This window comes from Cnephaeus nilssonii (genome assembly GCF_951640355.1).
Source record: "Cnephaeus nilssonii genome assembly, chromosome: X".
In the NCBI taxonomy this organism is placed as follows: Eukaryota; Metazoa; Chordata; class Mammalia; order Chiroptera; family Vespertilionidae; genus Cnephaeus; species Cnephaeus nilssonii.
In genome coordinates, this window is record NC_137071.1 from 7,134,494 (window position 1) to 7,147,215 (window position 12,722).

The 12,722-nt window shown below is 37.4% G+C and overlaps 1 protein-coding gene and 1 pseudogene across 7 annotated transcripts in view; both read right to left on the minus strand.

The window, feature by feature from the left end:
* SCML2 (Scm polycomb group protein like 2) overlaps nucleotides 1–12,722 on the minus strand; it is a 71,927-nt gene that overhangs the window by 22,790 nt on the left and 36,415 nt on the right. For all 6 annotated transcript variants that reach the window (XM_079765361.1, XM_079765363.1, XM_079765364.1 and 3 more), the window contains one exon: nucleotides 3,296–3,501. In XM_079765361.1, coding sequence (XP_079621487.1) covers nucleotides 3,296–3,501 — 206 coding nt within the window. The remainder of the gene's footprint in view (nucleotides 1–3,295; nucleotides 3,502–12,722) is intronic.
* On the minus strand, nucleotides 1,816–2,534 carry LOC307095817 (small nuclear ribonucleoprotein-associated protein B-like; annotated as a pseudogene). The gene has a single exon. The product of its transcript is annotated as a small nuclear ribonucleoprotein-associated protein B-like (transcript).

Consider the following 12,722-nt stretch of genomic DNA (forward strand, 5'->3'; position numbering starts at 1 on the left):
CCAGATGTCCTTCTTGACATAGCCACATGGCGGGGGCCAAGGCAGAGGAGATTAGGGGCAATCAAGCCGGCAGGGGAGAGAAGTTAGGAACTATCAGGCTGGCAGGGGAGAGCAGTTAGGGGCAATCAGGCAGGCAGGTGAGCAGTTAGGAGCCAGTGGTCCCAGATTGCGAGAGAGATATCTGACTGCCAGTTTAGGCCTAATCCCTCGAGGGGTCCCGGATTGGAGAGGGTGCAGGCCGGGCTGAGGAACCCCCTCCCCCCGTGCATGAATTTCGTGCACCAGGCCTCTAGTTTCTATAAGAACCAAATGTACTCTGGGCATTATTAAACATCACTAATACTTTATTTTATATCAACTTTTGAGGTTTTCTAGGAGCTATTTCATTGTGTCTATGTGATATATTGTTATGTTTAATCCCTTCACCTTCTTAAGTTCTGTCTTTTAATTAGAGAGTTTAGTCCACTAATCCTATCTAATAAAGACAGAATATGTAAATTGACTGTAACTCCAAGGCAAAGATGGTGCCACCCACAGCCTATAAGGAGGGAATATGCAAATTGACATGACAAGGCGAGAGGTGGAAGGCGGCTCTGGCCAGAGTGAAGGCGGAAAGGCGGCTCCAGGCCGGAGCAACGGCGGAAAGGCAGCTCCGGGTCAGAGCGAAGGCGGTACCGGCAGCCAGGGGAAGGAAGGTTTATTCTTGCACGAATCTTCATGCATCAGGCCTCTAGTTTTTAACCCTTTGCACTCACTTGCTTTTTTCTCAAGCTGCTACCGATGCTAACCGTGTCGAGTCACACTCGACATCCAAGTGCAAAAGGTTAAAATAATTATTAATGTGTTTATGTCTGGATCTACCATTTTCTGTTTGTCTACTCTGTGTTTTGCTCCTCCGTTCCTCCTTATCGTTTTTTATTACTTAAATGGCTTTTTAGCTATGCTTCTTTGAATTTGTATTTTTAGAATATAACCTGGGGATAACAATGTCCAATCCATATAAAGTTAATACTGTACTACTTAACATAAAATATTGAAGCCTTACATTGATACAAATCCACGTCCCCCAACCCAAACCTTTATACTATAACTGTTTTATGTACTATATCTATGTATGTTATAAACCCCACAAGACTATAATTATTGCTTTAAACAGTTACATTATTTTAAAGAAACTAAGAAGAAAAATGTCCAAAAGTCATGTGTGTATTTACCCAGAGATAAGCTTTCTTCAGTATTTCTTACAGTGCTTGACTGCCAGTAATGAATTCTCTACGTATGCTTTATCTAAAAATGTAATCTTTAGTTCCCCTTCAGTCTTAAAGGGTATTTTTGCCAGATATAAAATTTTGTATAACACCCCTCCTACTGTGTGTACTCCACCCCACCCCACCCCACCCCCAGAGTCTGTCAGTTTCTATTCATTCTCTAGTGTCTTCAGCTAGCTGCTTTTTCTATTATTTCCAGGTTTTAGAGTTGCTTTCTTGGAGGAAGTCAGTTGAATATAGATCTAGCATCATTAAATTGACCACATTGATTTCCCCACTCGCCCGTTTGAGGTATAATTTATGTACAGTAAAATTCACCTCAGACTGATTTGTAAAATATACTGAGTTTTAAATAAACTGTCTAAACATAAATACGCCCATGCAGTCCTTTCAAAGTGGTTTTGGAGGTTCTTTCCCACAGTGTAATTGCTCTATGCATTTATTAGCAAATATGAATGCAGCATAGTGGGGACAAAAGCTCACAAACACTCCATACAGTTTTACAAGACACACTGCAGGAAAAAAGTGACTAAGGATCAATAGTACCCTAGGGTCTTGGTGGACTCATTCCTGAGGGAGATGGACTTCTTCATTCCTGGAGGGGGCATGCCTATTGGCATCCCTCAAGCAGGGAGAAGCCCAACTGGTTATCCCATGGGTGGTCTCATACCAGGTAGAGAAGCAATAATGAATGGAGGTAGGGTTGCTTGGCCCACTGATGTGGGGGGGAGGCCCGGAGGGAGAGTCCCTGACTGGTGGGTACTGAGTTGGGGCTCCAGCAATACTGGAAGTGGCTGCAACTGCAGAAGCTGCTACAGTGTCTCTTCCATGTGGAGTCATTACCTGTTGGGATGGTCTCCCAACCCCTTAGACAGAGCCTGGTAATCCAGCAGGAGCCTGAGGAATTGGAACACCAGCTGGTACTCCTCTACCAAGAGACCCTGCCAACTCCAGCTCCTCCTGCAGCTCCAACAAGTGGCACTCGAGCAATGCTAGTATCTTTGGAGGGAGGTACCTCCACACTCATGGAAACCAAGTTCTCCCCATGCAGATACACCAGACCCCAAACCCGCTTTTCTTCACATTCTGGCTGCTTCACATTCTTTGGCTTGATCTTCCTGAATTCATCACAATCACAGAGGATCAAGTTCATATGTTTTTGTCTAAAGCCTTGAAGGTGCCAATGAAGATTTGGCCATCTTGAAGGATACAATTCACTCTATAGTCGATGTTCTGCAGCATTTTGCTGGTCTTTCCCACAGTCATGATTGCTGTTCCACCAAATCAAATGTCTACAGTAAAGTTTCAGGATCCTTAAGAACAAATGGTAGGCTACAGACAAAGAGGTATGATGCAGATTCTGCTACAAACAATGCAAGCTGGGGGCAGAAGCTTCAAACAGTAGGTGGAACCTGGATTTTTGCTTGGAATCATCTACCTGGGATGTTCCAAGACTGCTTTAACCATCTCCTGGCATGTTAGCTAAGAATGCCTGCCTCAGTTCCACCTCAAAGTCCACCACAGGTACTTGCTGCTGCTGAGATGGCACTCTCAGTTGTTCAATAGAGGACAGCCTCTACGTTTGTCCTCTTACGTTTGAATTGGACTTCCACCTCTGGTACATGCTGATCCGTAGTCCATCTCAGTGTAAACAGTCCCTGGACCATTCCATCCCACCAATGGCCACTCCTCAGAACACAATATCAGGTATCTGCCATGGCCACTCAGCTCTGCGCTGGACTCACAGCTGCAGTGCCAGCTAATATCAATGTGGTTTTGAAGAGGTCAAAGACTATTCAAAGTTTTACTTTTCTCCAAGAAAAGAAATATCAATCTCAATGGCTATGTAGGCCGTAAAGAGCCGTGTGTGTGTGTGTGTGTGTGTGTGTGTGTGTGTGTGTGTGTGTGTATTCTTAGTGAACTCTTAAAGGGCTTCATCATACTCTTAGTAAATCCTAAACTATATGTTATAAATAATAAGGCACTACAGAGACCTATAATACAAATTAGTAGAAGACACAACTAACCTTTTTTGGGACTTTTTTCTTTGGTGTGACATTTTTAGCAGAACTTTCCTTCTTGGGGACTGGAGGACGTCCAGGTGGTTTAGCCCGTCCTGACTTCTTGGTCTGCTGTGTTGGGAGTGCTACAGCAGTTTTCTTTGCAGACTGCATTGACTTCCGGGTTGCTTTGGAAAGGGAAGACTGTCTTTTAGCTGTATTCTTTGTAGTAGCTGAGTGGGGGAAAACACAACACAAAAATAAAATTAAATGACATAATTAAGGTATTGTCTTTTTACTACTCAAAATATAAATTTATCTTTAAAAACATTCCAAGAGTTAATCATTGAAAACCACTTAAAATAAAGGTATGATTTAAGATGAAGTTTTAGGTATTTAGGATTTCTTATTATCAGGAAATAATCTAATTCTCCAGAAAAAAAGTAAAGAGGCTTTTATAAGAGGAGCCAATAACTTTAAATTTAGTGCAGTGAAAATTTCTAACTATTTACCTTTTGTCTGCTTCCCATATTTCTAGCCCTTAGCATAGAAAAGAGTTCCTCCTTCATAAAATACTATGCAATTATGCTACTAATTATGCTATATGCAGGAATCACTTTGCCCATCAATACAGAAGAACATAAAACAGCTACCAATGGCTCCCGCTTTACCTTTCAGAAGCCAGGTGAGTCCCCTGCACTTGGTTTTTAATGGCTAAGGCACATTATCTTCATATATGTATGTCTAATAACAAAGCTTCATATACTACAATATAGATGCCACATTAACATTGTCATAGAAGGACCACTATCAAGCCCAAGTGATTATATCTACTAGTTATTTGGAAGCCCAACCCAAACTGTTTTAATATTTCAAATGGCTCACAAACACTCCATACAGTTTTACAAGACACACTGCAGGACAATTACCTGCCATGTTACTTTAGTCTAGGTTCACAATTAAATATATACTTTTAGTATTATACCTTAATAACTTCATTTAAAAAATGAATTTTACACACAATAAGAAGTACTAATGTCAAACAAAATTTTTTTACAGGATGAGTTATATAAATAAAACATTTATACATCTATGCAAAAATCAACTACTTTTATTTTGAGAGCTTCATTTTACAACTTGAAAACCAATCTACCACTTTGCTCCTCCCATATTCAAGGACTAAGTGTACGTCTGACTGACCTTCGATGAAGAATACCACATCTTCCCTGCAGCCTTTTTATCTACCTTCTATCACCTCACATGTCAAGGAGAGGGAAAATTCTTCTCTTGGATGACAGAGCAAATGGAGAACCACTTAATTGTCACCATCATTCCCCCTTACCCCCATTTAGAGTAATTAATCTACTTACAACAGTCTCTTCTTACTTCTTTACCATCATCTACCTCATTCTCCACTCTCACTTCCACTTTCTTCAGTAATCAAATTCACATTATGTCTTCGTACACAGTCTCCCTGTCATCATCTTCAGTAATCTAACCATCATATTTCTCACACTTCATCATCCTAACCTCATCATTGGATATTTCAGCCCCTCTCTAAAATGGTTATACTTAGCAATTTCTGGAACTCTTCTATCTCCAAGATAACCAACTGTGCCTGCTTTCTATATCTCCAATATCCTTACTTGTCATCTTTGCTTCATACCAACTGACCATGCTTTTATTCCCTTTTTTATCCTCATTGGAGGATATGTTTATTTTAGATAGAGAGGAATGGGAATAGAGATAAAGAGAAATAGAGCGAGAGCAAGAGAGAGAGAGAGAGAGAGAGAGAGACATCGATGTGAGAGAGAGACATCGATTGCTTGCCTCCTTTATACACCCCGACTGGGGATTGAACCTGCAACCTTTTGGTGTACGGGACAATGCTCCAACCAACTGAACCACCCGGCCAGGGACTAAGCATGATTTTCATTCTCTTTGAGATATAGCCACAAGTCCTGACAATTTCAGCCCTATCTTTTAGCTTTCTTCTGGCTTTACTTTACTCCCTTATCAACCTGCACCCAACTGTCCACCTCCACCAATAACCTCTAACTAGTATCATTTACTTTATTACCCCTTAATCTCTGACAATGTTCAGCAAATCAGCTCCCACATCTAAATCACACTAGCATTTCTTTTCTCTGGGTCTGCGCTATACAAGGGTCAGCAATCTTCTTCTGTAAAGGACCAGATAGTAAATATTTTAGGCTATAAAGGCCATATACAGTCTCTGTTACATATTCTTTCTCATTTCTTCGTTTGCTTGTCTTTTTAAACCCTTTATGAATATAAAAACCATTCTTAGCTCACAGGCTGGAAGTGGCCCTTGGGTTGTAATTTTCCAACTCCTGCTTTAGAACATTAGAATATCATTGATGACTATAAAATCCACCCTTCTGGGGATCAAGTCTGCAATCCGGGCATGTGCCCTGACCAGGAATCGAATGGTGACCTCATGGTTCATAGGTCAATGCTCAACCATTGAGCCACACCCACTGGGATAAATCTTTACTTCTTGACAACCTATTCATCTCCATAGTTCTGGTCCAAGGTGACTGAGCAGAACATAATCATAAAAGCATCTCTGCTGCATAAGCAGTTGACTATCAAAGACCTACACACAGTATTCCATTCATAGTAGCAAGGGCACTCTCTGTCCTGGTCAGACACTGCCCACACCTCAATCTTGCCTTGCACAGGTCTCTGCCTATCACTTTTCCTTTTATCATCACATACTCTACAATACTGCTTTTTACCTTCTCGCTTTCCTACTGTGCCCAAAACAAGCATAAAAGTCCTTTTTAAGCCCCCCTTCATTTTAAAAAAGATTGGTTTTTCAACTAATCACTACAAGGGAAAGGATGGAAAACACTAGAAAAGTTACAAAGGAAAACAAGGTCTCTAATTTATAGTAGTAGCTGTACCAGTTTTTATGGAAATGAGACTTGTCTTTTCATCTTTTAATCCTCTGGGACCTTGCACCAAGTTACCTATTCTAACCTGCACAGTTCCCTACTCATTTACTAAGCAGAGATGGTTTGGTCAATATGGTCAGAGTCCAATAGTGTGACTAAGTCCAGCCTGTTACCTAAGCTCCTCCATTGTCCTTTCTGAGTCTCCATGATGACCCATGTAGGTTTCCCTCTCAATACCAAGAACCACAGTTTTACAGAATTAAAAATACCTCGAGCATATAATAAAAGGTAACTCCCACTGAGAAATAAATAACTCATTCACTTGAAAAAGTAAAGATCTGCCTTTGGGGTCTCATAGAACATCCCAATTTGGGAAGTGGTGCCATGTCTTTTCTAGCAGCTTTAAAAAGATGATGTCTGGACAACTAAACCAAAATCAAATATACTGAAAGGATCTAAAGCTTCAATCCACTCCCTCTCCCCCTTTTCAAAACAGGGCACAGAGAGCTAAAATAAATAGATTTTAAAAAGAGAGAAAAAACTCTTCATACACCTTATAAAACATACCTTAATTTCAACAGAATATTCTATCTTATGGTTATTGAAAAGTTGTAAAAATGTTACAGGAAAGACATTCCCAAACACAATTAAAAGGTTAAAGGATAACTCTCTAACTTAAAATACAAAAGTCCAGCTAAGTTGTTTATCTCCATACCTAAATGACAGTGCCTCTTTTCTTGGCATACATGCTAAATTAAAATAAGAAAATCGAATTTAGTAGAAGTTACATGGTTTTCTTATCCTGTCATATAATTATATCTCATAAGTATTCAGCCTAGAAAGGAAATCATAAAAATGAAGAAACAAGCTAGAAATCACAGTTAGAATTTAGAAGGGCTTTAATTTTAAAAGTGTTTTTAAATATACTTGTTTTCTACTTGGCCAATCATAGATGCTTTGTACACTACTCCCTTCAGCTTCATGAGGGTGTTCCCCATGAAGACCTTTTTTTTTTTTCTTCCCACAATTCCTCCTCATAGCTGCTCACTTCAAAAGAACCAAGATTTTGGTCACAATAATATTATTAAAGAAGATGACCATTTCCAAAACCTTTAATATTTTCAGAAAAAAATGTTCACATGAAAAGAAGCAACTTCAGTGGTTTCAGGTCAATTCCTATCACCTAAGCCTTTAAAAGCCATTCAATTTTTAAACCACAACATTTTTCTTATTGAATGACTTCTATAGAGTGATTTCCATTAAGCTATTAAAAACAATCATAGCAATCACTGCTATACTTTCCACAAAACACATTAAATGTATTGACACAATGTTTACTTGGTAAAATATGGTATCCACATCACTGTATCATAAACATATTTTTACTAAGTCTCATGTAATATCAATGAAAATTATGTTATATTCCTCAAAGCTACAGAAAAAAATTGGCAACACTTTTCATTACAAACTGTAGATTTAAATGATCAAATCTAACTTACAATTGGGTTGTTCTTTTTTTATTTAAACAATTTTTATGGTTGAAATAATCAGACTGACTTTTCCCTTGTATCATAAAACAATTTTTTAAAGTGACTAATCAAATAATAGTGCTAACAAAATAATAAGTAATATTTAGAATAAAACAGGGTTTTTGAGATAACAGAAATGATTGGGATGTTTAATATACAAAAGCTAACAAAGCAGATAATGACTTTCTTTAACCACACTTCAACTACAATATAAAGAAACTTTGAGGGTAATCCCACCTTTGGAAATATTCCAAAGAAACAAATTGTTGCTGCACTTACCATAAAGGTGATTTAGGTTCCACTCATGGGCCTCCTCCTTTACCAGGAATAAAACTGCCTTTCTGAAGAAAGCAAGTCAACAACAAAGCCCATGTTGCCTGAGTAAGCCTGAATTTCTAGCAAATGGGGATGAAGCTATTTGCATTTGTTGGTTTAAGGGGGTGGGAGTGGGAGGAGGGGACTAAGAGGACTGCTAAAGTAATTCACATATTGTCTGTGGACCCTAAAGGCACTGATCATCAGTCACCTGTTCAAACTTCCTTCACTACTGCCTTCACAGAAGAACCAAAGGTTACCCTGGGTCAGAGAATTTGGAAAGAAATGAGAAGACACGCAAAATCTAACTGCCAACTCATTGCCTCTGTAGACAAAGTTACCCATGCTGGACCACATGTCCTAAAAACCAAGACATTTTAATAGTCTCAAGAGAACTTGTTAAAATATATCATAGAACAGAAACAAGAAAGAAGCTCCAGGTTCTGCTGGCAATTATTGAAATATTTAGCTGAAACACTTAAAACAGAAAAAGGGCATTTGTTTTGTTAAGATACTTCTTTGCATCATAATAGCTGTCTCATTAGCACAAGCAAAACATTTATTGCAAGCTGTACCCATGAAAAAGAAAATATCAGCTGTTTGAAATTTCATGGCCCTTGAGTGAATAATTTGGGTTGATAGCATTTCGAACTACTTCATGTAGACCAAACAAGAAGATTACTAAATAAGCTAAGTATATTAGTCTATATTTAAGCTATATTGACAGTAAAAATTTAAACAAATATTTTAGTGTTTACTGAGCTTTCCAGTGGGACTGGCACACCTTGAGCTTTTTACATCCTTATTTAAAAATACTTCTGTTACTTTTATCCCACTATAACATAGAAAGGGAAAGTGCTGCTTTATGTGATTTTTACTGAACATACACCAATCATATTTTTAAAAGGGGGAAAAGTTAGTAAACATATGTACTAAAAACTATAAAATCATCATTTTTAAATTTACAGAAGTACAAGATACAGACGCCACATACTCCTCCGCACAAATCTGAACAATGAGCAAAAACAGCCATAATTTCTGGGGGTGTTTTTTTTTTTGTGTGTGTGTGTGTGTGTGTTTTAATAAGAATGAAGTGGGGGTGGGTAGTAAAACTACTTGTTTCTCAGTGGAGGCTTTCAAATATTTCTCAAAAGACTAACTTTGAATCAGTTCAAAAAATATTACATAGGAAGGGCTTTACAAAATAAGACTACTATATAAACTGACTAGTTAACTTTTAAGAAAGATGAAAAGTCTAGATTTTAAAGCCCACTCCCATAAAATTTTAATTAAAAAAATGAATCATACACACACTTGCACACATACATAAAATAAAATAAACCAGCATTCAAAGAAGCAAACAGTGCCCAAGATAATTACATTTAAATCTATTTTAAGTTTTTTGAAAACAGTTCGTATTCATAAAACTGACATCTGAATTAGCAACAAAATAAATCTAATATGACAGTTCTATCAAATATTCATTATCAGAAATGTTTTACGAAGTGTGAAAGGAATGTCATGTTTACCATTGAGTTCCACTTGTAAATTAAGGCTGTTTCCCTGAGAGGCGAGGGGAGTATTGAGGGACTCAATAAAATGAAGGATTTAATCAAGAAGACTTAAGATGGTCACTGATGGCCTATGGTGCCACTACTCAGGAATGCTTGGCTACACCTTCCTGATTGCAGGTTTTTCCCTCCTCCACAGTTCCCTTCCACCAGAAGAATTCCTCTATACCCTTGGGATTCTGCAACTTTATACTAAAGCATCTGGAAGTTCGCTGCCCTCCTTACTGGTCTGTATGGTCATAACTGTTTAAAGAATTAAGCTATAAGATGACAGACACTTCACACCAGTGTGGTTCATTCATTTACAATCAATGATGCATAAACCTGAAACTAAATAAAACCATTGTGTTCAAAAGTTTAATTTATATACTAACTTTAAAAGTATTTAAGTACCTTTAAAGCCAGGCAGAATGGTTTAAAATGTAGCAATTTATTTCTTAAAATTGTTAATATCCCACAATAGTAGAAAAAATAATGCTGGGACAGCTTTTTTTTTTTTTAATACTCTGCTTCTCATACCACATGGACACAGACAACAATATGCTGAAGGCCTAGGGGAAGCGGGGGCAGGGTGGGAGAGGCAAAGGAGGTGAACTGGGGGACATCTGTAATCGAGTCAACAATAAAAAAAATATCTGCTTCTGAATTTCTCAAATGATGAAAAACCTACATTTACTGTGTTCATAAATAAAATTATAGAAAGAAATTTTTTTAAAGAAATAAACTAAAACAAAAAATAAATTAAAAGATCAATAAATAAAATTATAGAAACATAATAGCAACTTATTTGTTTATAAATTTACCCAAATAAAAATAGTAAAAAAGAAAAGATTTTTTTAATTTGCCTTTAAAATTATGGTAGTCTCAGTTCTGATTCTAAGTTGCTGGATTCTAAGTTTTGCTCCTTCCTGTATTAATAAATATTTGGACTTGAATGACATGACTGGCTGTAATTCCTCTAACTGTATATGCTGGAAACAAAAGAAGGGCTTGCAGGGCATTCCTAAATATCATTTTTAAGAGAGAACTAAGATATAAAATACAAAGGGGGGACAAGTTGAAACAAAACAGCAAGATCAACTAAATTCTTCACGAAGACAATCTACAATGGGACTTGTTTTAGTTTACTTGACTCAGCCTTCTTTAAGTTGCCAAGGACACAGCAGCACACATCTTCCTCCTCCTCACCCTGTATTGGTCTCCAGAATAAATCTGGTGAGCTGTGACAGCACCAACCAGAAGCAAAGGGCCTTGAAAGATTGTAGGGTCAGAACAAGAACCAAGAAAGGAAAACCTAAATAAACAAGAGAGAGAAAGCCACACAGCTTGCTGAATTTTCTACCCAAGGCATGCTTCTCAGTGGATTTTTCTACCAATGATTATTAGCCTGATAGAACTTGGCTGTTTCTGATTATAGAAGTGTTAGCACAGGGAGGAAATTTTTATTTTAAAAAAGTTTTATAGTCAATTAAACTTTATTACTGATATTAAACAGATAACCAGTAAAGCTTAAATAAGTAGTTTTTAATGTAAAGTCAAATCAAGTGGCATTCATGGATGCCCCACTACATTTCTTTAAGAAATCATGTAAGTGAATTAATTGTCTTTAGTTATTAATTATTTGAAAAAGTTTTAAGTGATATATCCTAAAACTAATGTTGAAAAAGCAATTATATAAAGGTTGAAAAACAAACATTTCTAATGGGTTCAAGAATATTCAAAAATAACAAAAAAATAAATATTTTTAATTTATGACACTGAATTAATTTATTATTTATAGCTTTTTATATTATCTAATGCTTAAGGCCCTTAAATTATTTAATTTTCAAGTAAATATATTTAATATTTCTGTATGTTTTTAAAGACCATTTAAAGGTTTCTAATTTTTCCTTTAACTGGTGAAATGTCTAGTGGGGTAAAGAACAGAGCAGGCAGATCTAAGAAAGTACTGGTGAAACCACATTTTTAAAAAATGCTCTGCATCTTCTATTTACTCAACTCTCTAAAATCTGGTTTTTCAAAAAAGTCTACTAAACACACTTTTACTTAAGACCACTAATGAGCTCTCCTAACTTTTTATGCTGCATTTGATAGTATTGTATACTTACTCCTTAAAGACTTTCCTCTCTTGTTGTTGGGGGGACCAATCTATTTACTCTCTTATGATTATGTATACTTTTCTAAATTGGCTTCTATTTTCTACTCATCTCATTTTTGTATTTTTCAAAGTTTGGGCCTCTAATCATGTGCAGTGGAAATACCTGATTGACTGCCATGGTACCACAGTAGCTTCACTCCAGACCTATTGGTTCAGAACCCATGGATATGAGTTCCAGGACATTAGCCTTGTAACAAGCTCCCCCAGGTGATTCAAGTGTGAGAATTACTGTTTTAAATGTTGACCCAGGCCTTGGCCTGCATGGCACAGTGGTTGAGTGTAGACCTATGAACCAGGAGGTCGCAGTTCTATTCCCAGTGGGGCACATGCCTGGGCTGTGGGCTCGATCCTGTTTGGTATGTGCAGGAGGCAGATGATCAGTGATTCTCTCTCCCTCTCCTTTCCTCTCTGAAATCAATAAAAATATATTTAAAAATATAAATGTTGACCCAGGAAATCCTGTCACTGGTCCTCTTCTACCTCCATCTGTTACACGTGCACAATTAAAATTACACCCCAAATTTCCACTACTTACAGCTATCGATAGGATGTATAAGCTGCCACCCTTCCCCCTGCCAGCACCTATAATCGTACCTGACACAAAAAGTATTTTTTGATGAACATGAAGACTCTCAAACCTGCTTTTTCAAGCAAGATCTATCCTTTTAGGCTTCATACCTGCATATGAAGCTCTCCAATCGACATGTCCACCTGGATGTCCTAAAGCTACCCTGAATCAGGATTCAGTTCAGCTAACAATAACAGAAAAACCTAAAAGAATAGAGGTTTATATAACATAGAATTTTATTTCTCTCAGATAATAGTATGGAACAGGCTAGTATAAAAATGTTGCTCCACAAAGTTCACAGAGACTCTGACTCCTTTCTACTTTCTACTCCACTATGCTTAGAATATGGTCCCTACTTCATGATCTGAGATGGAGCTCCACCCAAAACAACC